The following is a 26,601-nucleotide window of genomic DNA, read 5'->3' on the forward strand; positions in this document are numbered from 1 at the left end:
AACATGTGTCCCATTTAAGGTTAGGTATAGGTATACTACACCTAAGTAAGAGGTGGTTACACCAACTTACCCCAGCTGAGTGATCAGCCAGTTGTGTCAAATTTGTTAGGCCAGGCCTGGGGTGGCATAATACATGCTTCAGCCCCTGGTAGGCCTTAGATACACCAATGCCCTGGGTACCTAGTGTACACTGGTACAGGGGCTCACAGGGTGATCCAACCAATTGGGTATGTACCTAGGGTACATGGAGTCCATTTTAAAAAGAGAGCAGCCAGGCTGAGACCCTGAATGGCAGGATCTCAGGCCTACTAAGTCGAAAAACCAGCTAGACACTAGGCAAAAAATTGGGGGTAACCATAGTCAGATATCCACCTTCCTACAGTGCCTCATCAAAATTCGAACCATATATAGAACATATTGTATGGATCTGGCTTCTGATGTTACATTCAGCTAAAGCCCATCGCCCATATTTGTCTGCCAGTTTTCTTCCTGTCCCTTCTATATAGCTCTTCGTAAGAATTGCTACCCCCCCGTGTAGTAGTTGATTGTTCAGTACATACTAAAGTTGTAAAACCTAATTCCGCCAGCATTTTCTTTTTGGCCCATGGTATATGGGTCTACTGTATACAGATCAGGTCGGTCTGTAATGCCCGCAATTCATTAGCAGCCCGTTGCCTTTTATTACGATCATTCAGACTGCTTACATTCAGAGAACATAGCCGAATGCCACCGACTATACCACTATCCCCCATCTTTGTGTACGTATGCTGCATGCCTACAACCATCAAGTTTCCTAATTTTCATTTGCCAACCTTCATGGATTATTTTTACTGCTTTCCACCCTCCCCCGGCCACCCCCTCCCCATTCCAACCCCATTTACCAACCTTTTCCCCACCCACACACAGTTCCAGCCGGAACTGTTTCCTCCCCCCACCCTTCCCCAGATATGAGGCTTGGAGACACACGGTCTCCGAGATGGATCGAGCTTCTTATCCCTGGCCCCCACCGCCCTGGCCCCCACCAAAGTGTTAATCGCTGCCTTTTTAAAATAGTCACCACCCACCACCGTACATGCCCTCAATGGGGCACTCTCTCAACAAGGGGGGAAAAAAACATAACCATTAGTTTTTTTCATGCTATCCCCCTCTTGTTTATTGTTTTCCTACTTTTTTTTTTTTTTTTTCCTTCACTACTTTCACTACTTTCACTTCTTCACTATTCCCTCTGTATCTACTTTTAGCGGGATCGTAAATACTTCTTAGCGGCTATCTCTGTTGTAAAGAACCGGACATGTTCATTGTGTATTATCTTAAGTTTAGCCGGATTCAACAAGAAGTATTGTGCCCCCTTGTCTCGAAAAGGAGTAATAAGTTGACGTAATTGCCATCTCCTTTCAACAGTCAGGGGGCAATAATCAGGACGCACAAAAAAGTCAATCCCCTTCCCAGTTTTTTTTCTATCCGGGTGTGCAAGGTTATACACCGCTTCTCTAGCAAGATAATTATTGACCGATATTAAAATCGCCCTTGGTCTAGAGGAGTTCTGGCCCGGCCTACTGCGTTGCACAAATGGAAATCTATGTGACCTTTGGATTTCGCGGCTCCAATCCCATTGGGTTAACTCAAAAAATTACTCTGAGAAAAGTTCAACAATACATTTCCGAGGGTCTTGCCCCTCTGACCCCCTCGGGAATATCTAATACACGAAGATTGTTACGCCGTAGGCGGTTTTCTAGGTCAGTAATTTTCCAGAGGGTGTCGTCCTTGGCAGAGCGCAGGGTCTCTGTAGTTGTTTTTTGAGCCGCAAGTTCATCTTCCAAGTTCTATACGCGGGTCTCTTCCTCGTTGAACCTTTCGGCAAACTCAGAACAAGATTTAGCAACTCTCCGAACTGCGTTCTGGAGCTTGCAACAGGCCCCTTGTGTGCGCTGGTTCTCTGCGCGCATCTCTCTTCTATGGGCCATGAGGCTCTTATAAATGACAGCCAGGGATATATCTTCAGGTTTCTCTATGGTTTCAAAATTGGGCTGCCCCCCACTGGCTGTCTCGGTTTCTGCCATGAAAGAATAGTCCCATTGAAAAGAGTCTGCACTCCCAGCAGAGAGGTAACCAGCACACAGACCCATTGCCCCCTGTTTGTGCACAGTTTTGGGGCTAATGAACCCCTTATGCTTTTCTGATTCAGAGTCATCCCCAGATGTATCGGAGGGGTCTGATATTGAATAAAGAGGCAAATCTCCAGAATCGCACGCGGAAGTCCGCCGTGTCAGCACCAATAGTTGAACCAGAGCCAGGTGAGGGACGCCGAAAACAGTCCACAACATGCCGGCTCCAGCAGCACCTCGCCTTCCGTACCAGCACAGCGTTTTAACAGCCGCATCAAAATCGCGGTGAGTGAGACATGGGGGCAGGGAGGGGGGAGACATCGAGAGTTCAAGCCCGCACGACCGATATCACGGCCGCCATCTTGCCTCTGTCACTCTTCCTAGCTGCCCATCCACAATCTTGAAGTCAAACTTGTTGACGCAGATCTGTGAAGGAAGTCGAAGATGGGCTGGTCGAAGTCGAGGGTGTCAACACTCTCCCACTTCAGAGGCTGACCTCGCAATCTTATCACTGTCAACATCACAAAGTAAAAAAATACAAGAAATCCAAACACTGCTCTCCTTCATCATGCCACTCTGACCACTAAGAGTTGCGTGATGCCTCGAGTGCCAATAGGCCGTGACATTGCTCCCTTCCTTCGGAACTGATTCCGATGTGCACTGACTTCCCCAGGCCATTGTCAGCTCTACTTTAGCTCTGTGAGCTGAACACTGCCTTAGACAACATTTTTTTTGCTCCTCCGTATCCCTCTAGACCACTTTCAGGCCCGATGGATCTGAAGCAGCCTCCAGTCAGGTTACTGCCAGAGCATCCATCCCCGACTGTGCTGCTTGTCCTTGAGCTGACTGCTGGGCCTCCAGAAGCTTTCGGGACCGCTCCCTGTGAGAAAGTGCCATCTTTCTTGCATGGTATGCCCCCACATTTTGCTGAATTGCTGAATGTACTTTGAGTGTGCCCTGGGCTCCTGCCAACCAGATGCCCAGGGCCTATGTTCCTTTCCTAAAAACTGTGCTGAAACCTAAAACCCAGATTGACAAACTCTGGCTACATGTCAGCCCCTGGTAAATGGTACCCTAGGTACCCAGGGCCTTGTGACCAGGGAAGGCCTCTATGGACTGCAGCACTTATTGTGCCACCCTTCGAGGCCCTGTACCCTGACACAAACACACTGCCCTTGCAGGCTGAGTGTCTGGGTATAGGACAAAACAGAGAGTCTAAATGGCACACATCCCTGTGTGCCATGCCCACAAGATACACTGCCCTGGCATACATCAGCTACCCCTCTAGCTGGGTGCCCTATGCCAGTGGTGTGGGTTCAAGGGCATGAGCCCTGTGCCCCTACAGTACCCAGGTCCGTTCCTGGGCACTGTAAGTGCAATGCTACCATTTAAGAGTATATGGTGCTGGGAGATCGTCAAACACGAACTCCACAGCACCATGATGGCTCCACTGAAGTCTGAGAAGTTTGGTATCAAACTTCTCAGCACATTAAACCCGCACTGATGCCAGTGCAGGATTTAATGTACAATGCACGACAGAGGGCATCTTAGAGATGCCCCCTGAACCTAACCTACAATCCACGTCTGGTCTGATGGGCTGCCTAGGCTGCCACACAGCAGACATGTTGCTGGACCCCTGGGTAGAGAGCCATTCGCTCTCCTGGGCCTGCAACAATGCACATCCTGGGCGAGGTGCTAGGTCTCCTCCCCCGGGATGGGCAGGGGAAGCTTCAAAGGTATGCCGCCTTTGTGAGCTTCTCCAGGCCACTTGCTGTACTCAGCAACTGGCCCCTACCGGTTCTAAACCCCCACTCTGGCGGGAAGACTGGCCGGAAACCCCAAGGAAGGACAGGGGGTGTGCCAGCCTCTGCCAACCCCACCCCTCTGGTGGGGGAGGCGAGGTGAAGCACATCTCCAGGCTCTCGCCATCTTGAAGATGGGGAGCCCTGCCCAATCAGGACTAGGCCACTGCCCCCCTCCCACAGGAGAGTGGCAGGATAGGGGGTGTACCCACCCCAGGGCAGGGACCCAGTGGTCCCTGCCCTTTACCTACCTGTAACCCCCCTAAATTTAGTATTTAGGGCACCCTGAACCTTCCTTCCTTAGATTCCAGATTTCAAAACAGCAAAGATCAAGAAGAAAGAAGACCTGCCGTGCAGCTGCTAACCAGAGGAAGACACCAACTGCTTTGGCCCCAGCCCTACCGGCCTGTCGACCCTCGAGCCTGCTCCTGCTAAATCCTGGCATCTCCCGTGGCCAGCAACCTCACAAACCCCGGAGGACCTGGTTACTTTGTGACTCTGAGCATCTGGGACTCCCACGAGCATTGGCACTGCTCAATGCAAGTAACTGACCCCTGGCATCAGCCAGGAACCGCGAACCCTGCACACTCTGCACCCGCCAAGCCTGGCCTGTGCTGGAGTGGACAAAGACCCCAAGGACGTCCCCCTGGCGACTGTGACCCCGAATCCGGCACCCAAGGACCCACCTCGACGCTCCTGACGACACCTGCAGCCTCAGAACCAGGGACCCACCCCCCCCCAACCGCAATCAACAGAGGGTAAGATTTCCCTACACCAAAAGGCACCCTTGCAGCCGGTGCCCTGCGGCCTCCTGTGCCCAACTCCTGGGTACCTACCTATTCTCCAACTACCCAACTTACCTCTCGAAGTGGTGGTCGCACCGGAAGAATCTTCGTTCCCGAGCTTGCAGCCTTTGTTCATTCTTGAGCTTCTCCATTGCAATCCATTGAGCGCCCGACGGCTCAAAAGCACCCTGCACCCAGCCGCCCGAGTGCCCCTGGCTGTGCAACTTCTACTCCTACCTACTTCCCCCTTTGCCCTGAGCAAGTGACCAGGAGCCTAGCTCCCACAGCCGGGTGGCCTGCCAGTCAGCAGCCACCAACCAAGGGCCCCCTGTCTTCCATAGGATAACATTGGGCCTAACTCACTCTGCACCCGGCTGCCCCTATGCCGCTGAGGGTGTAACAACTGTACTTGCCTGACCCTGGGACTGGGAGACCCCTGAGTCTGTGCCCAGCACCTTAACTCTGCCAGTCGAGTACTTACCCAAAAGCCTATAACACACTTTTCTTCCATAGGGTAACATTGGCTGGTTTCGCTTGAAAATACTTCAAAGTGTGGAGTTTCTAAACTTTAAAATATTTACCTCAAATCAACCGAGTAACGAAATCGAAAATACTCACCAGAGATCCCAGTGCTGTATCTTGGTGACCAGGACTGACCCTGAATAGTAATTACAAGCATACTTGCCGCTAACTCAATTTTCTCCCATAGGAAACCATTGACTGTTTTTCTGTGAAATTTCTTCTAAGTGTCGATTTTTGCAAACTACAAATATTCTTTAAAAATCGTACCAACAGTGTAAACGTAATTACTTACCTGTGTTAGATAGATGTCCCAGTACTGAGCCTAGGAGCCAAGCACTGAATTACAAAAGTAACAAGAGCATACTTTACCTGCAACTTGAATTTCCTTCCATAGGATAACATTGCCCAGTTTTTGCTGAAAGAGTTTCTAAGTGTCGATTTTGCAAACTTCTAAATATTGGTAAAAAATTGCCTGTATAACCTAAACGCATTCTCTCAACTGCTTACAGGTGGTACACTAGTGCTGGATCCAGGATCCAACACTGAGCTAGAAAAAGTAACAATAACCCCACTTATCTGCTAAGTGAATTTCCTTCCATAGGATAACATTGGTGATTTCAGTAGAAAAAGTTTCCAATTGTCAACTTTTAAAATACCAAAATATTGCTTAAAAATCACAACAGTAACTAAATTGTATTTACTCACCTGTTTTGAGGAACTGTCCCAGGACTGAATCTTGGATCCAGTCCTGGAATTAGAAAAGTAATCCTAAAAGTAATCAATTGCATTTAACTTGAAATTCCCATTGAGCTCAATGTATTATTGTGTTTGAAATTGTGTTGCCTACTGAAACAAACAAACTAACTATTACATTCAAAAGTCAATTGCCTATTGCAAAGTATTTAACTAAAGCATCTCATTCTGAGAAAGTATATTTTGATACCTATTGGTTCTAAAATAAAACAACCATATATTTTTATATACTAACCATTGGCCTAGAGTTCAGTTCTTGAGTGTGTAAGACCATTTGCTGACTGAGTGTGTACAACAAATGCTTTACACTGTCCTCTGATACTGGCTTACTGCTCGACCAAGCTACCACTTTAGAGAGTAAGGTTATATCTAACTTTAGCCTCTGCCAAACACTTCTTCCAGAGATTCTTCAGCTGACAGAAAACGCTTGTCGACAAGAAATCACTGTCTACGACCACTGGCTCCGCTTCAGCGGGCACTCCAACGACTATTTCGTCAGCGACACCTACTACGCCGACGGTCAAGATGACGACGACAGCAGCCGTGTCGAGGGCGGCAGTGATGGTGCCACCGTCGTCGGTTGCAGTTAGACCTTCTCTCTCGGCGTGGACTTTACCATCTACGGTTCAGCAAGTTCATTCACTGTCGACAACTATTCAACCACGCACTCTGTTGTTCGGTCGGCGATACCGTTGGCAATCCCGTTGATTACCCCGTCGACGAGGGAAAAAGTTGGTCTGCTTTTAAACTGAGGCCTTCCCTTGTACAGGACTATTCAAAAGTTTCTCCTCTACCTTCTACTCGCCTTCAAGATTTTCAAGAGTCTGAAGATGATGGGGCTTTCGTTCCTGCTTACAGTCCTTAGCAACTCGGAGTTAAGTGCCAGGACTCAGAGGAAGAAGAGATAATGGATGATCCATCCACGTATTTGGAGGGGACTATTCTTTTTCGGATAGGGGATGTCCTACTTCTCAACGCTTGGACACATTCCAAGAACACTATCCTTATAAAGAGCAGGAAGAACAAGCTCAAGAACCCTCCATAAATATCCTGGTGTCATTGGTGTCTGATCTTCGGCTAATGCTGAATGACTATTATAGGAGATTTCCGGAGGCAAATTCTGCTCCACCTCCTGCTCAGATAGCCCCCACTCCTGTATTGCGGGCAGTACCCCTGTTGCAGAAGAGCAAGACCGTTGCGCCTCCTGTGGAATTTCCTGCGCAAAGTCAGGAGGATGACGACCAGCAGCTAGAGAAGGGGGAATTGCAGTTGGAACAGGATGTCCACGACTAGTGGGGCGACTATGTGGCTCAGACTCCACCTTCTCCTACCCCGCCTCCAGCCAGCTCTCCGCCTGCAGATATCGGCGGGTTCCACGATCTGCTAGAAAGCGCTTCTAGGCGCTTTGACCTTCCTATGCCTGTCAAGCAGACGGAGTGGTTTTTATATGATTTTACGCCTACCATGCAACGCTCCTCTCGATACATTCCCATTGTAGCCTTCTTAAGGCAAGAAGGCCTGAAATTGATGAAAATGCCAGCTTCTATTTCTGCAGTGGTATTGAAGTTAAGACAAGAAGTACAAGGCGCCCGAGGACTTTCCCACCTGCCTTATTGGACACCCCCAGCCTGATTCAGTCATTATGCAGGGAGCTCAAAGGGGGTCAAAGAACCCTTCCTCTCCGTGTATGACTACGCCTGACGAGGAAGGACGCCGATTGGGCAACATCGGCAAAAGGGTCTCCGCTTTGGCAGCCACTGCCATTAGAGCCTCCAATGCCTTGGCTATTCTTGGAGGGTATGACCGCCAGATGTGGTACGACATCTCAGCCTTGCTAGAATTCCTTCCTAAGGATAATAAGAAAGAGGCAAAGGAGGTGCTGTCAGAAGGAGGGAAAGCCTCTTCCAAAATGATTGATGTGCCTATGGACATTTCTTCAATGGCCTTCAGACAGCAGGATCAGTGATATTGAGACGACAAGGGTGGCTAAAGGCTACAACGTTTCAACCAGAAGTTCAGGCAAAAATTTTGGATATGCCATTCAACGGGGAATTTCTCTTTGGGAAACATGTAGATGAAGCATTGCAGTCGATAAAAGCGGATACAGAGATGGCTAAATCTTTAGCTAACCTGCAGCAGAAAAGATTTACTTCCTTTCGGGGCAGAGGTAGAGGTCAATATCTCTCTCACCCCCATCTTCAACAGTGTTTCCAGCCGTATTATCAACAGGGCTTTCATGCCCAGCACTCTTTGCTGCCCTTTCAACAAACCTCAACACCTGCCTATTCTCAACCATCAGCACGTCGAAAGCCCACCATCAGGAGGAAGGACTCGCGACTCTAGCAAGAGACAATGAGGATCCACATGCCCCTGCTGCCGAAGTCCCACTTCAATTCTGCCCCGTTTGCTCCAAATTCTTCAGTCAATGGAAGCTTATATCTTCTGACAAATGGGTGTTAGACATATTTCGCCACGGTCACACCCTGGAATTAGTTCAACAGCCTCTGAATGTGCCTCCGTGAAGAACTTCCCATCGTCCTCTCCAAATCATCAAAAAGGAGATCCATTTGCTTTTAACCAAGCAGCCAATTGAAGAATTGTCAACGCAATCTGGTGTTCTATTCTCACTTCTTCTTGATAAAGAAAAAGATGGGAAAATGGAGGCAGATAATCTATTTAAGGTCATTGAACAAGTTCATAAAATCCCAACCCTTCAGAATATTGTCGCTCTAGGAAATTCTGCTTCTAATGGATAACGGGGGACTATGTCTTCGCTGGATCTTCTGGACGCTTATTTTCATGTTCCCATTCACCCAAAACATCGTCCTTTTCTGAGGTTCGAGGTGGCAGGGTGCCATTACCAATTCAGAGTACTACCTTTTGGGCAGAAGTGCTTGGCTCCAGTGGCGGCTTTTCTACGGCGAGCCGTTCACCAGGTATTCCCTTATCTGGACGACTGGTTGGTCAAGGCCTCATCGCTTCAAGCCGCCAGAAGATCGACGGATGCCTGTGTTCAGCTTTTTCGTTCCCTGGGGCTCAAAATCAGCCGGGAAATGTATTCCCTGGCTCCCTCCAGGTCAATAGTATTTCTAGGAGCAACTCTGGACACTATGCTCTCAAGCATTTCCCACAAAATAAAGGATCTTACGACTGCAAAGGACAGTGAAGGGTCTGTCCGCAAAAAACGTGCGTTTTAATAAGCACATACAAGTCAATGCTAGGGATGATGTCATCCTGCTGATTCCGCACTGTCGCCTAAGGATGAGGCCTCTCCAAGAGGAGCTCGACGCTCAATGGATGTAGCCTCGAGGCTCATTCGAGAATGTCCTATCAATCACACCGATGGGGTTTCAGCAATGTCCTGGTGGACAGTCAGAGACAATCTTTCCCAAGGCCTCTCTTTCCTCACGACAAAGCCAACGTTGGTTATGACATTGTATACTTCCATGGACAGGCGGGGTCCCCACCTGCAAGAATTGCAGATCCATGGAAGATGGTCGGCTCAGGAAGCACAGTGTCACTTAAATCTCTTGGAACTCAAGACGGTTTCTCTGGGCCTCCAACCATAACTGCCAAGAAACAGGAAATCATCGATCCTGATTCGCACGGACAACACCACTACCATGTTCTATCTGCTGAAGCAAGGTGGGACAAGATCCCAGGTTTTCAATCCTGGCTCAGCAAATCTGGGAATGGCTGATTGCCCACTAAATATCGATACAGGTTCAGCATGTGCCAGGAGTCCAAAGCGATTGGGCCGATTCCCTCAGCGGGGACCCAAGGCAGTGTCACGAGTGGGAGCTAAACAACGAACAGTTGCAAAGGTTTTTCGCTGCTGGGGATTTCTAACCCTAGATCTGCTCGCTACATCACTCAACAAAAAATGCAGATTCTTCGCCAGCAGGTTCCCTCAGCCAGGCTCTCTAGTGAATGACTTCCACTTCTTTTGGGAGGGAGCATTCGGCTACGCATTCCCTCAGTTTCCTCTCATTCCAAAGGTTCTGCAAAAGATCAAACAGGAACTTTGCTGTGTCATCCTAATTGCCCCGACGTGGGCGCGACAGTACTAGTTCACAGAGCTGTTTTGCCTATCAAGATTTTCTCCAATTTTCTTCCAGCCGAAAGAAAATCTCCTTTCTGTGAGCCAGGGTCAAGTGGTTCATCCTCAAGTCCGCACACTCCACTTGTCGGCTTGACTCCTCATCACACAGAGTTTGGACAGTTAGTGATTTCTGGGGAATGTCAGACAATACTACAGAATGTTCGAGCTCCATCTACGGTCAAATGTTACTCGGCCAAGTGGAAAAGATTCTGTATATGGTGTACCTCGCACTCTTCCTGTCCCCTTTCTTCGCCGCCTGGGGACATTTTGTCTTCTCTCTTGCCAAGGCTGGTGTGGCGCATGCGTCCATCAGAGCGGCAATCTCCAGGTACAGATGACGTTCTGGTTGTTTCTCCCTGTGGTCTAATAGACAAGAGTTCATGAGAGGATTTTTCAGGGTCTATCCTCCAGTAAGACCTCCTTCCATGCTGTGGCAATTAAATACTGTCTTGTCTCAGCTTATGAAATCATCGTTTGAACCTATTCACAAGTGCGACTTAAAGTACCTCTCTTGGAAGGTGGCATTCGTGTTGGCCATCACATCAGCTACACTCATTAGTGAAATTCAAGCCTTCACAACAATGGAGCCCTACCTGCAGTTCTTTCCGGATAAAGTAATTCTTCGTACAACCCCATCTTTTATTCCCAAGGTGCCTTCTGAATTTCATCTAAATGAGCCTGTGGTTTTGCCCTCCTTTGCTGCTCCTTCTTTGCCAGCAATTCTACTTGCAAAGGACTCAACCTTTCAGAAAATCTACTCAGTTACTCATTGCCTTCTCTGCCCTTAGGAAGGGTCAGGCTTTGACGCGGGCGTCTATCGCTCGCTGGGTATCATCAGCTATTCTCTTTTGTCATGAGAGGGCTGGCCGCCCTCTAGTTGCCAAGGTCATAGCGCACTCAATACGTAAGGTGGCAGCCTCCCCCTCCCTATTCGCAGGAGAGTCCTTGCCTGATATCTACAGGTCTGTGACATGGTTGAACGTCCATACCATCGCAAAGCATTACTGCCTGGATGCCTGGCAGAAGGCGGATGTGACAGTTGGTCAATGTACTTTGCGACATTTATTCGCATAAGGTATTATCTTTTCTTCTCTGCAATATAAGTGTGCTGTTGTTATGATAGTATTGTATATGTTCTCGAATATTTTTTCTATTTTATGTTTAAGCATTATTGTGAGTTCATGTTAGATGCTCTTTATGGTAACCAGAAGTAGTTCGTTTTTGGGTCGCATGGTGTGGTTGTTCACCATACCCGCCACCTCTGACCCTCTGGTACTGCTTGCTATTCTGGTTCAAGCATGTGAATTTATAAAAAACAATACTGGGGAAAAGACAAGTTATTTATCTGTACACTGTGGTTCTCCAGTATTATCTTTTCTAGATTCACATGCAACCCTCCCTACTCCCCTTTTCATGTTCACCTTCCATACCTCTTTTCTTACCTTGTGGCACTCGTGCTCGAAACCTGAGGTATGGCGGCCCTGCAGGGGAAGGAGATTCTATGGTCTACGTTCTGATTGGCTGGAGTTTGGATGTTTTATAACAATGGTAATAGGTTGCTAAAGCTAGTGAATTCTTATGGGCATTTGAATATTAAAGTTTTAATACTGCTATTTTACTGTTACCAGGGGACTCCCACCATGACAACAGGGAAGATTCAAGCATGCAAATCTATAAAAGATATCAATACTGGAGAACCACAGTGTACAGGTTATGAACTTGTTTTTTCTTACTTGTCGAATAGTGCCTCCTTCCCCCTGGGTTGTATTAAATAAATGTGCTCAGTCATCCTTTGTTGGGAAACTGGCAGAACCAGATATTCGGCTATATTATTGGGCAGCATAGATGCTCCCTATCAATGATTGGATGTTTAACGAAAGATGATACGGCTACTATACTGACATGTGAAGACATAGATTATTGATGGTCCTGCATGGAAATAAACCCTTTAAAAAAAACTCCCTTCTGTCTCGAATGCTATTTGAGATTTGGTTTAAGGACCTCAAATAGACCACTTGGATGAAGAAGTTAACTAAGAAGAGGCCGCTGTGGGTAAGCACTTGGTTAACCTGAGTTTTGAGATTAAAGCCCTGTGTCAGGGTTGACCTCACCACACTGGGTGATGTCTGGGTATCCTAGCATATCAAATCTTGTGCTAATTTGGGTGCAAAATGTTGTTTGCATAGGACTCAATTTTTCCTATGTCTGCAAATATAGCATGCATTCGAACCATACAAGACCCTAAGCCCAATTCCTGGGTTCACCCAATTAAAACTAAATTGATGCTGGAACCGATAAAGCATAATGGGTGTTATGAGACTTCATATGCCACTGGTTGTGAATACATTAGACCCACTTAAGACCTGAGAGGAAGATGGTCTGCAGGCCTGGGGAAATTGAATGATGATGATTGGATTGAAGCCAAGATGGCTGCCAGGACACTAGGAATTTGTCTTCGATGCCTTTATATCACTTCTATTTTATTATAGTCCATAAAAATTGTAGAAAATGAAGAAAGCCCCCGATGATGTTTACACTAGATGTTTACTAATTGAAACATTGCTTCATGATATAGGACTGCCTGCTAATTGAAAGTTAATTGGTCTAGAATTCCTGTTATGGTACAGTGCGTGATTGAAACTTCAATTCTGTCACCCCAAAAGATACTCTTGGGGTCTATCAATATAGGGTGGAAGGGAGCGAGCAGAACAAGTTAATATTACATGTTGGTTATATGGTGGTCAAAAGAGACATTACGAAAGACTGGCGGACCCCGTGCTGCCTAGGTTGGTGGAATACTATGAAGCATGGACTACTGTGCCCTGGTTGAGGAATCCGGAAACCAGGTGCATGGATGCCCATGAGAATACAAGAAAATGTGGGTCACGTGGTTGGAACATAGTAGAAACTCGCTACCAACCACTGTCATCACAAAAGTACTAAATGGACAAGTTGTTAATATTTTTGATCTGAAAGAAACACGTTAGTTAGATTCCTCACCTTAGAATATCCACAGGCGTCAGGCTGGATCCGGAAAGATTTTTCGTCAGCAATACCCCTTGCGCGTCGCTAGGCGTCGTCTGCGGCTCCGCGTCCGTCGTCGTCGTCATGCGCCGGAATGACGTCGTCGGAGTACTTAGACACCGCCCTCGCGCGCTGACGTAAGTTCTTCTTTTTTCCGCGCCAGACAGCGCCGATCCGGGAAGAGTTTACCCCTTAGTCAATTTTTGACTAAACTTTTTTGACTCTTTTTGGTCTTTTGTCGACTCGACTCTGGTGCCGGTAGGATGCCTGGATTTAAGGCCTGTGACGCCTGTCATCGCCTGATGTCGGTGACGGATCACCATCGTCGGTGCCTTTACTGCCTGGGGGCCAACCACGACGCGGAGTCGTGCCCCGATTGTCAAGCCTTGACCTCGAAGGCTAGGCGGCAGCGGTCCCGTAAGCTTCTCGAGCTTCGGCACTCGGCTCCGCGCCGCTCACGGTCCCGGTCCAGGAGGAGGTCCAAGGACCGGTCGCGGAGCCGCAGTCACCATCATGGCTCGTCGGGCTCGAAGTCTTCGGGTAAGTCGAAGCGATCAAAGAAGTCCAAGAGGCGACACCGCTCTTCAGACTCCCCTTGCCGGTCGCGCGACTCGGCCGAGGGTCAGGGTGGTCCCACCCCCGCGGCTCCGCCGGAGCCGCGTCCGTCTCCATACCCGCCGGTCCCTGGGACTGACGCGACTCCGGCAGAGGTCAGTGCCTTCCTCTCGACCATGAGGGGCCTGGCTCCGCCGTCGATGCCTGCCGGCGCGCCTTCGGGCCCCGCGGGCTCGACTGGGCGACCTCGCTTGCCGGCGGCTCCAGTCCCGGCGCCGTCGACGACTTCGGCCCCGACGCCGCAGGTCCCTGAGGGATCCAGGCCTGGATCTGTCGGCACCGGTCGACCTCACAATGCCTCCTCCGCCGGCGCCGACACCGGTTCCACCTCCGGCGCTGTCTCCGGACGACGCCGTTCCCCGGTTTAGCTCCTGTCCGGACCCGACGCCGGCACGGCGCCGATGGATGACCGTTTAATCTACTGTCCGGCTCCGATCGTTCCTCCTGTTTATCAGGAATCGGATGACTGGGGCGACTGTGAGGGGTCTGAGGACCCTATGGCCCTCCAGGGTCAACTTTCACAGGACTGGGCAGACAAACTGGGGGATGCCAGTGGTCTGGACACTTCGCCGGACGCTGGCTTCATCTCTCCTCCGACTGTGGCTTCGGAGGAAGGTGTAGCTTTTTCAGTGGTGCTGCGCAAGGCGGCCGAAGCCCTGGGGCTCAAGCTGCCTGCTGTGGCCGTGAGGACTAATCTCCTCACAGAGGTGCTTCAATCGTCAGCAAGCTCCACAGAGCCTCTGCTGCAGTTCAATGAGGCCCTCGTCGACGTTCTGCAGGGCACTTGGTCCAAGCCCTCCACAGTTCCTCCTGTGGATCGGAACGTGGCCCGGCACCACCGCCCTGCTCTGTGCGACCCCAGTTTCCTGTCCCAACACCCCACCCCCGAGAGCCTGGTTATCCAGGCCTCCACTTCCCAATCCTCCTTCCTGTCCGCTCCTCCGGATCGGGAATCCAAGAGGCTGGAACAGTTCGGAAAGAAACTGTTCTTTTCCCTGAGTTTGGGCCTGCGGTCTTTGAACACCGCTTGCCTCCTGGACCGTTTCTCCCACTCTGTGGGATGCGGTGTAGGACGTGCTGCCACTGTGTCCGGAGGAGGCCCGTACACATCTCTCCCAGGCACTTGCTGACAGGCGAGATGCAGCGCGACATGCCATACGGTGTGGACTTGACACCACGGACTCGCTGGGTAGGGCGATTTCCACCACGGTGGCGCTCCGGCACCACGCCTGGCTAAGGTCCACGTCTTTTTCGGGGGATGTCCAGAGTACCCTCATGGATATGCCCTTTGATGGCGCTCGCCTTTTTGGTGAGAAGGCGGATAGTGCGCTGGTTCGCTTTAAGGACTCCCGGGCTTCGGCCACGTTCTTGCGTCTCTCGGCCCCACGGCGGCACACTTCCGCCCCTTTCGTGGCCAAGGAAGGGGCACCTCCTCACGTCCGCCTAGCCACCTGCCGCAGAACCAACCTGCACGCGGACGTGGGTTCCGCCGTGGCGGTTCTAGAGGACAACGCGGTCAGTCCCATTCACCCCGGCAGCATCCGCCTCAAAGCCCTCCTAGTCCGAGCTTTCAGGCCCATTCCACACCAGTGGGCGGCAGAGTTCGCCATCACCTGCTCCACTGGCGCTCCATCACTTCGGACAGGTGGGTGCTGCAAATCGTCCGCAGGGGCTACTCCCTCCCCTTCGAGACGACCCCTCCAGCCATGCCACCGCAGTGCCACCGTATATCGGAGGATCACTTGAATCTTCTGCGGGAGGAAGTTACGGCCCTCTTGGCCAAAGAGGCCGTCGAGCGCGTTCCTGGTCCAGAAGTAGGCCGTGTTTGCTATTACCACTACTTTCTTGTTCCCAAGAAGGGCAAAGGGGGCCTACGCCCTATCTTGGACCTCAGGAGCGTCAACACCTTCCTCCGGAAGGAACGGTTCAAGATGCTAACTTTAGCTCAGGTTCTGGCTGCCCTCGACCCTGGAGACTGGATGGTAGCGTTGAACTTGCAGGACGCCTATTTTCACATCCCCGTCCTGCCGGCCCACTGGCGTTACCTGTGGTTCACGGTGGGTCAGGAGCACTTTCAGTTCACCGTGCTCCCCTTCGGCCTCACCAGTGCCCCTTGGGTGTTCACGGAAGTGATGGCGGTGGTCGCAGCTCATCTCCGCAGATCGGGGGTTCCAGTCTTCCCCTATCTCGACGACTGGCTGTTGAAGGCGGGCTCGCCCCATCAATGTGCCGAAGTCACACCTGAGCCCCTCCCAGAAGCTCCTCTTCATCGGAGCGGTTCTCGATTCGGCGCAGTTCCGGGCTTATCCTCCGGAACAGCGGTTCCGGGATATTCAGGCTCTGATTCCCATTTTTCGGCCTCTATCCTGGGTTTCGGTCAGGTTGGTGCCGCGGCTTCTGGGGCTGATGGCCTCCTGCATCCTGTTGGTGCATTACGCCAGGTGGCGAATGCGGGCTCTGCAGTGGGACCTGAAGTTTCAGTGGGCCCAGCATCGAGGCAACCTGTCCGACCAGGTCTTGATCTCGGAGGGCACTGCGAAACAGTTGCAGTGGTGGCTCACGGACCGCGATTGGGTCAGCGGCAGATGCCTCTCTCTACCCCAACCGGAGCACGTAGTAGTGACGGACGCGCCCCTCCTGGGATAGGGGTGCCACATGGGTGAGGCGGAGATCAGAGGACTCTGGTCTCCGGCGGAGACTCAACTCCACATCAACCTTTTGGGGCTGAGAGCGATCCGGCTTGCACTGAAAGCCTTCCTTCCCTCTGTCCGGGGAAGTGTCGTGCAGGTGTTCATGGACAACACCACTGCCATGTGGTATTGCAACAAACAGGGCAGGGTGGGGTCGTGGACCCTTTGTCAGGAGGCTCTACACCTCTGGACATGGCTGGAACACCAGGGCATCACCCTGGTGGTTCAACATCTGGCGGGCTCTCTGAACGCCAGAGCAGACGAACTCAGCCGCCGGTGCATGATGGATCACGAATGGCGTCTGAACTCGGACGTGGCGCAAGGTCTCTTTCTGCAGTGGGGAGAGCCTTGGTTAGATCTTTTCGCAACCGAAGAGAACGCTCAATATCAGCAGTTCTGCGCGTTGGAATTTCCAAGGCAGCACTTGCTCTGAGACGCTTTTCGTCACGAGTGGAGTTGCGGTCTGTTGTACGCCTTTCCGCCTGTACCACTTCTGCCCAGAGTGCTGAAGAAGATCAGGCGCGACCGGGCCCAATTTATCTTAGTGGCTCCGGATTGGGCACGGCGGTTCTGGTATCCCGAGCTACTCAGTATGTCAATCGATCCCCCGATACGACTGCCTCTTCAGGAGGACCTTCTGTCGCAGCAGCAGGGGACGGTCCTCCACCCGAACCTGTCCAGCCTCCACCTCCGTGCGTGGAGATTGAGCGGCGGCAGTTGATGCCATTTGACTTGCCTCCTGAAGTCTGTGATGTCATTCTGGCAGCGAGGCGTCCCTCCACAAAGACGGTATACGCCTGCCGGTGGAACAAATTTGTGGCATGGTGCACAGCAAAGGCTGTGGATCCCCTTTCCGCCCCTCTTTCTGAGGTTCTACTCTTTCTTCGGCCCAGCAGGGCTCTGCTTTGGGCACCTTGAAAGGTTATCTTGCTGCAATCTCTGCCTTCTTACGGCTTCCTGATCAGCCTTCTCTTTTCAAGACCCCTGTTGTTTCCCGTTTTCTCAAAGGCATTACTCGCATGTTCCCTCCGTAATGCCTCAGTGGGACTTGAATCTTTTTCTGACTTTTCTGATGTGCGCTCCTTTTGAGCCTCTTCACAATTGTCACATTCGTCTTCTGACCCTGAGAACTGCTTTCCTGGTAGCTATCACCTCGGCTAGACGGGTGAGTGAGCTCCAGGCTCTATCATCTAAGCCTCCCTTTCTTTCTGTTCATCCGGACAAGGTTGTCCTCCGGCCTCGTCCTTCTTTTCTACCGAAAGTGGTGACCCTCTTTCACCTCTGGCAATCTGTCACGTTGCCCACCTTCTTTCCGCCTCCGCATCCTTAAAAAGAGGAAGAGAGGCTCCACCATCTGGACCACAAACGGCGCTGTCCTTTTATTTGGACCCCAGCAAACAGTTCCGGGTGGACGACCAACTTTTTGTTGGATACGTAGGAGCTAAGAAGGGGAAAGCGGTACACAATCGGACCATCGAACGGTGGGTCGTGTTGTGTAATAAACTTTGTTACTCCTTGGCAAAAAAGGACCCTCCTGTTGGGTTAAGGGCCCATTCCACCCGGGCCACAGCGGCTACTACTGCCCTGGGCCGGGGAGTTCCCTTGCGGGACATCTGTCAGGCGGTGACGTGGGCTTCACTTCACTGCACATGTTTGCCAAGCACTATTGCCTGGACAGCCAAGTCCAGAGAGACGGCTTCTTTGGCCGTTCTGTTCTCCAGGACTTTCTGGTGTGATCTTGGTTCGCAGACCCACCACCGGGGTTGGTATTGCTGGGGTATCTATTCTAAGGTGAGGAATCTAACTAACGTGTTTCTTTCAGATGAACAAGTTACTTACCTTCGGTAACGATGTATCTGTAAGAAACAGTTAGATTCCTCACCGACCCACCCATCCTCCCCGTTCTGCTAACTGACATCTAGTGTTAAGGTTATCCTTTTCAGGGCCCTAGATTTTTTTGCACCAGTGTCGGTCTCTTGCATGGCTCTGCGTTCCTGGTGCGGAAAGCTATGTACAAGAACTGACGTCAGCGCGCGAGGGCGGCGTCTAAGTACTCCAACGTCATTCCGGCGCACGACGCCAACGACGGACGCGGAGCCGCAGACGACGCCTAGCGACGCGCAAGGGGTATTGCTGACGAAAAATCTTTCCGGATCCAGCCTGACGCCTGGGGATATTCTAAGGTGAGGAATCTAACTAACTAATGTTTCTTACAGATACATCGTTACCCAAGGTAAGTAACTTGTTCTTTCTGCTGTTTCGCTTTGACGTTACCTACAGATGCGATGGTCTTATTAATATAGCTGTCAAATGCTGCCTTTTCCTTCAAAACAATAAAAAGTTTAAAAAAATGTATCTATATTGCCTAAGAAAATTGTTTGTGTAACTTGTAAACATCCATATTCAAGGTTAATTAACTAAAACCTATTTTAAAATAGCAAACATTGAAAATCAGACCCAGAAATGAGGCTCCAATTTTAAGTGTCTTGAACCATACAATTTTCACAGACTAAGCAATTTAAATCTGTACTATAAAAAAAATGGAAAGGAATCTTTTTCGAGGATTCATTTATTTCAGGAACTTGTAGTAATAGAGAAGACAATTTTCATGTACATATTTAACCTTCTACACAGGAAAGTGAATGTCTTCACCAGCAGTATGTTTCCCAGTGCAGGCACTTTTGAGAGCTACGCAATATTTTAGTTCTTTATTAGGACTCGGGGATGTTCAGAGGCAGCTTTTATGGAAATGCATATTGAAATGTGAGTTGAAACTGTAGTGCAGATTATCTCTTATACTGGCTATGAATCTCTTGGGTAGATATCTACCGGCTAAGAGCCAATCAAAATCCAGCATTTTTCTTAGCGGTACAGCTGTCTGATTTAAGTTGTAATTGATGTATGCTGTTCATAAATTCTTGGGTTTGAATATGATCTCTTTGCCATGTGAAAATCACTTTGAATAAAATATTAATCAGTGATGTTCTCCTGGTGCCCATTGTTTAACCAACACTAAATGTTTATGTAAATTTCCTTTCTTTAGATGAATTTAACAGAGTAATCATTCCAGTGAAAAGAGGCGAAGAAAACACCGATTATGTAAATGCTTCATTTATTGATGTGAGTTTGTTTTCTTTATAAGACTTGATTGCATGTTAATTTTGCCACATCTTTCAGGGAATGATGACTGAAAAAGTTTGGTGATGTATGTAAAATTATATAATGTGTAATTTCAGCACCTTGAGAGGAAAACAAGTGTCAATCATGAGGTGGTGATTTGTCTGTTGCACTATTCTAATGTGAAAGTTGCTGTTTTTGGTTCTGTTAAAAAGTCCTGGCTTCAGAGAAACATTTTTTGAGTTGGACATTTGCTGCAATAGCATATTTGTATCACGGTACTGTCTTACTGAAGGAAGCCATTCTTTTATAAAAATGTTGCACCTATTTTTATCTTGCGTATGTCTTGTAAAAAAGATTGAGTGAGTAAAGGAAATATTTTTAGAGACGAGCTGTATGAAATTTGTGAAGCACATTTGCTTTTGCCACCTATGATGTTGACAAATGGCTATAGGAAGCACAATTTTTCTGAAAGGAGGAAAATGAAGAAATGGGAAATTGTTAACATAAACATGAGGTGTGTGTTTTGCATATCTGATAAAGTCAATGCATAGATGGCAGGTTGCTCAGTATATGACACTCCTCATGTTTTAGTCCTAAGACTTGAGGTACTACAATCTTAATTTGTCAGTTGATTCATTTGAGCTAATTCAACCAACCAAGGATAGTGATTTGTACAAGCAAAAGTGAGATCTGGATTCATGGTGATAGTCTTTCCTGTAGCGATTTGCTAACCATATGTTTGTCATATGATAGTACTACGTTACTTTTCTAATAGTGAGATGCACGTACTGAAGTGCATGCTACATGAGCAGGATTACACCATAGAGACGTAATAATATTGGCATACAGAGTGAATAGTAGTACCACTGGTAGCTTGTCAACAGGATTTATGGCACTGCCTTGCTATCTGAAACAGCACAGAATGCCCCTTGTCTCTGCCCTGATCTGCACTTCATTTACTGCATCTCGTTTAGTAGCCTTTGTGAAACTATAACATTCTTTTTTCACGAACATTGCTAGTGTGCCTGTCCGCAATCTCTGTCTCTCCAAGCTCCTGATGGCAGAAAGTGGCAGAGATCCACCCATCTGCAGAGTGCTGTCAAGACACCGCAATCTGCAAATGGATGTTGGGACATGCACCGATGTCAGGCATTCTTCATATAAATTCACCCATACAAGCAAAATAAATATTTAGCAGAAATGCTGCTTGCAGTGCATCATATCTAGACAAATAGTGCTGTCAAGGCATTAATTAGTGCACCCCTTTATCCAACAAAAATCTGTAGTGATGCAGAGGCAGGATTCAAAGACTTGCCCCAGATTTTGATAGAGCTGGCATTCTAGCTTAGTAATGCACACTGGGTAAGGACTTAAAGCAGGTCCTTACTCTCATTGATCAATTCCATTGTTGCTTCTGTGTGCATGTCAGGCACCATGGGCAAAGATTGGTGCTGTCACATTGGACATAATCCTTGGTCTCAGGGAGAGCACCACAACATGTTTTTGGGGTCCCCTTTGTCGAATTGCTGGCCTTACTGGATGACATTTTTAGGTCTCGCTTAGAGACATGCATTATTCAGGTAATGGATATTAAGCTCTGCCCATCTTTACAATTGGCTCCTCTTTCTGTCCTTTTGTAATGAGGGATTTTGATTCGTCTATAGGCTTTATAGTCCCTCCTTAATACCTCCCTCTCTCCTGTTACTTCCCATGAGGACATCCCCTCTTACATGTGTCCTTACTCTATAGCTTTCTTTAGCAGTTAGGTAGAACTATTCACTTAATTAATTTCTTGCAGAAGCAGGCACGATATGTTGTGCGATCGCATAGCAATGGCGGACGCTTCTTTTATATCCAGCCCGACACAGCGCTGCCTCTTTAAAGCAGCGCTTTAGTGTGATGTCCATCCTCCTTCCCCCCCCCCCCCCTCCCCCACTTTGTTTTTAAATGTTTTTTTTCAATCAGCACAGCACCCCGTGCTTCAGCACTGGCATCCGCACACACCACTCATGAGAAGCTGCTTCAGTAATGGCACCTGCTCCTTTTTATTTTCAGTATTCACACACCACTCGCGGGGCCCTACTTTAGTATTGGTGCCCGCTTCTTTTTTATTTTCAGCACACTTTCACAATGGCGGTTGAACACACCACTCGCAGGATTCTGCCCTTATTTGAGGAACAGCTCAGGGATATATATAAGGGCAGTGTATATGTGATGATGCATACAGTGTGAATCAGTTACTGGATTCACATGCTGTGCATCATTCTGCCATCTAGTGGTTGGGTCTGGAATAGTCTTTGTTTTTTTTTGTGTGTGTGTTTTTTTCGTGTTGTCGACCACCATTTGGTGCTAGGTCCGTCCCCTGCACGGCGTCGGGTGCCCAGAGGGTTGTTGTGCATACTAGCCATCTTCAGATTCTTTTTTCCACCGTTTGGTCTCGAAGCAAGAGGGGAAGCGCCAAAGAATATCTGAAAATCCCTGAAAGAACTCGATATTTGAACAAAAACTTACATCGGACATATACTACGCGACCGGAGAACACAACAGACCTCCGGAGACGACGTCTTTGATACTGAATGCCTCCACGACGCACATACTTAGACAAATGGCGAAGTCAGGGCAATGGAAAATTCCCCCTTAGAATTCTGCGCCAGTGCCACCACAAATTCGCCCACCGCGATCCACACAACCTGTGCAACTTCTGTCTAGCCAAGGATCTCAAGGACAAGGATTACAAGGCCTGCACGGTGTTCCTGTCAGACTCCCAGGGCACGCCGAAAGCAAAGAGAGGACCACTACGCAACAATATCCCAAGGACAGAAAAAAACCTTCATTGAAGGACGTTGGTCTCTCCAGCGACGATGAGGACCAAGGGCCCCCAGCAGAGTCGACGCACGAAATGCATCAAAATTCTAGAAGGAGAAGACGAGAAAATTGCACAAAGAAAAAGATGGCAAAAGACTCTAAGAAAAAGACGAACAAGGTAAGATACTCTCAACCTTTGGAACCGAAGGGCCACGAGAAAAAGGAAGCCCCGATGCCCAAAAAATAGGCGATCGAAGGTCAGCCACGATCCAAAGAACCCCATAGAACCTTGCCGATGGACGCTGGTGAGGGAAAGATCTCATAAGGCGTCGAAACTGAGGGTCGAGCACGAACCCGCGAAGGGAACTACGTCGACCTTGAAAACTGAGTCTACCACTCCAAAAAAAGAGGAAGTCTCCGGTCTCATATGCCGAGAGAGCCCTCAAGGTTGTAAGAAAGAAAGAAAAATAATGCCTCGAGGCAGAAATGGCGGCACTCCTCCAAAAGAATGAGTTTGACGGAGCACTTAAGGGATTCCTTATCCCCGTGGTTCCCAACGCCGAAAGCGAGAATGTCAATGCCAAAAGCACAAAAGCAAGAGAAAGAAGAAATCCTCGAATCACCTCAAACCCCCGAACCACGCACAGAGGACGTCGAAGAATACATCGCCCCAGAGGACGAAGACGCCTCAGACTTTCGAGGATCAATGGAACGACCTCGACATGGAAAGCCCAGAAGGGGAGATATGCTGCTATCCCTCGAAGCATCACTTCCAGATGACATCGCCTTCTATAACCGCCTCGCTTTCCGGGTCGTCCTCGAAGAGGAAAAGGAGGAAACATGCTACCTCTTAGAAACATTAGCCCCTGCCAACAAGGCCACACAGTATCTTCCCATGCTACCAAGCAAGGCAAGGAAGCTTTCAAGGAGCTAGCCAAGGGAGTGACACCAAGGTTTGAGAAGAATTATAAACCCTCCTCCAAAGACCCTAAGTATATACAGGTAAATACTGTGCCTGATTCGATTATTGTCACCACAGACAGGAAGAGGGCCTGCTCCCTCTCCAACACTGGCCCACCTCCTGAAAAGGAGAGCAAGAGAATGGACATGGTAGGCAGGAAAATAGAGAAAGATGCAGCAACACAATAGCACATTGCAAATTCAAATGCCCTGTTAAACAGATATGGTCACCAGCAATGGGATGATATTGAGGAACTCCTCAACAAGCTCCCAGAAGAGGTCAGGAAAAGGACAAAATCAATTGTCCAGGAAGGCAAAAATATTGCGAATAGATGCCTAAAGTCAGCACTCGACGCAGCAGACACGGCCAGCAGACGAATGTGCACAGGTACCACACTAAAGATACTTGCTTGACTACGAATATCCAGTTTAAAACAGAAGGTGCAGATCCCATTGTTAACAGACTATTTACAGGGGTCACCCTGTTTATGAAAGAAGTCAACGAATCCCTCCAACAAATAAAAAAAGACAACAAAACTGCAAGAGCTATGGGAGCCCTGCAAAAAAAAGAGGAGCTTTCAAAAGAGGAGGGTTAAGCGGAAGGAAAACCACAGGAAGAGGATCCTTGGCGCAAGGGCAACAAATACCTCATCCACAACAGGGCCAAGGGCACAGCCAACAGTCCAGTCAGCAAGCAGGTTATCGAAACTGGCACAGCAAAAGCAGACCTTTCGAGGAATTGCCAGCCGTCCAGAGGCAGAGGAGCTGGATCAAATTGACTCCTGCACAAAAGAGGACCCACACACACTAGTGGGGGGCAGTATAGCACAATACCTGCGACAGTGGCAAAATATCACTACAGACAATTGGATATTAAATTTGATAAAATACGGGTATTGCATAGAGCTAACAAACACCACTAGCAAACCCTCCAAAAGTAAAAAAGTACTTCAAATCGGAAGTCACACAATTGAGATGAGAAATCAAAGAGCACCTTCAAAAGCAAGCAATAGAAACTATCAAAGGAAGGCAATTTCAAGGGAAACTACTCACCATACTTCCTAGTTCCCAAGCAAGACCTTACACTAAGGCCTATCATACACTTAAGGTTCATAAACAAGTTCATTTTGACGCAATGTTTCAAAATGACTACACTTCAACAAATAATACCGCAAATCCAAAAAGGAGATTACATGGCAACAATAGACCTCAAATACGCCTATTTGCACATCCCCATGAACAAAAGCCACAGTCATCCACAAACCCAGAACAAGAAAAACCTTCTTAGATGCAAGACTCAACTCAGAACTCGCACAAGTGTATCCAACGCAAAACAGGATAAAAGCCATCAGACATGAAATGTCACTTTACCACAGAGGTCAATCTCGGACATTGAGGAGAGTCCAGAAACTCATGGGCATGATGGCATCATGCATCCCACTCATTCCTCACGCCCGCCTCCATATGCAACCCTTTTAGGAATGGCTTTCCAACAATTGGCCACAGGGAGTTGGGAGGATCTAGTGGTTGTTACACACAAACTGCAAAAAGAAATACAATGGTGGGCATCCAGGAACATAGCACTAGGCAGATCTTTCAAAAGCCCTACTCCCTCTGCGACAATCACAACAGATGCATCCCACAGCGGGTGGGGAGCTCATCTCGGCCAACTGAAATAACGAGGACAGTGGAACGACATCGACTCCATAAAACACATCAATTACCTGGAGGTAAAAACAGTTCTCCAAGCACTGAAGGTGTTCCAGAAACACATCGGCAAGAAGACTGTATTGATTCAAACAGACAATACCACCACAATGTTCTACCTCAACAAGCAGGGAGGCACAAAGTCATTCCCACTCAGCAAGCTAGCACAACAGATCTGGACATGGGCAATTTCACAAAGAATCAATCTGCAGACAATACCCCTACCAGGAATATTCAAAAAAGCAGATCAACTGTGCAGGCAGAACAGCTGCTTCCATGAGTGGGAATTGAAACACAAGACAATACACTACATCTTCAAACTCTGGGGGACCCTAGATATAGACCGGTTTGCGACAATACAGAACAAGAAATACCAGTTCTTTGCCTCCAGGTTTATCACCGCCTGTCAAAAGGGAATGCCCGGTCACTAGACTGGTCAGGGACATTTGCTTTTCCACCGATACCCCTAATCCAAAGAGTCCTAGAAAAAGCAAGACAACAAGGGACAAACCTTATTCTCATTGCTCCTCTATGGCCCAGACAAACATGGTACTCAGGTCTGCTAGAACTGTCCAAGGGACAAATAATCAGACAAGGACCTACTAACAATGCAACAGGGCCAAATCTTCCACCCGGAGTCAGAGTCGCTACGCCTAGCGGCCTGGCACTTGAATACGTAGAATTTGGTCACTTGAACTTGCCTCAGCGAACAATGGACATTCTAAAAGAGGCAAGAAAACAACCCACAAGTCAATGCTATGCTGCAAAATGGAAACTGTACACCACTCGGTGCACAAAAAACAACCTGATGGAATCAATCTCTACACAAGAAACGGTGATCATATACCTCCTAAACAGTCGCATCAACTACTCAGACCTGAAAGTACATCTCGCAGCTATTGTAGCCTACACCAGAAAAATCATACAAAAGCTTTTTCAGAAGACCTGTCATAAAGAGATTCCTAGAAGGATCTTAAAGAATTGCACCCCCCAAGGACATCTCCAGCCCCCATGAGGAGTCTAAATAGAGTCCTCACGTAACTTATGACAGACCCATTTGAACCCATGCACAAAGCAGACCTCAATAATAGCCATTACATCCTTACGAAGAGTGAGCTACAAGCATTAGCCATAGAAGAAACATCCATTCAAATCCATAAAGACAAAGTTATCTTAAGAACTAATCCTCAATTCTTACAAAAGCATTCTCCTACCAGTCTTCTTCAAAGACCCACAAACAAAATGGGAAAAGAGCCTCCATACCCTGGATGTAAGGAGAGCTTTACTATACTACCTACAGAAAACAGAAAGAGCTCACAAAAGCAAACAACTGTTTGTTGCTTACTCACATAACAATATAGGGACGCCTGTCACAAAGGCAAAAATTGCACGATGGATAGTCCCAACCATTCAACTATGCTATGCCACCTGGGGGAAATCCTAAGCATATGGCCAAAAGCTCACTCAAGTAGGAAAAAAGGAGCAACTCTAGCATTCATACCCAATGTGCCAATAGACACTATATGTGCTACAGCAACATGAGCATCCCCACGCACTTTCAACAATCATTACTGTGTGGACATGAATATGGAAGCACAAGTAGGACAAAAG

At 48.4% G+C, this 26,601-nt stretch overlaps 1 protein-coding gene across 3 annotated transcripts in view; it reads left to right on the forward strand.

The window, feature by feature from the left end:
- Positions 1-26,601, forward strand: part of PTPRA (protein tyrosine phosphatase receptor type A) — a 991,956-nt gene that overhangs the window by 863,620 nt on the left and 101,735 nt on the right. For all 3 annotated transcript variants that reach the window (XM_085642677.1, XM_085642678.1, XM_085642679.1), the window contains one exon: positions 19,442-19,518. In XM_085642677.1, coding sequence (XP_085498803.1) covers positions 19,442-19,518 — 77 coding nt within the window. The remainder of the gene's footprint in view (positions 1-19,441; positions 19,519-26,601) is intronic.

The sequence above is a fragment of the Triturus cristatus genome, chromosome 2_2, assembly GCF_964204655.1.
Source record: "Triturus cristatus chromosome 2_2, aTriCri1.1, whole genome shotgun sequence".
In the NCBI taxonomy this organism is placed as follows: domain Eukaryota; kingdom Metazoa; phylum Chordata; class Amphibia; order Caudata; family Salamandridae; genus Triturus; species Triturus cristatus.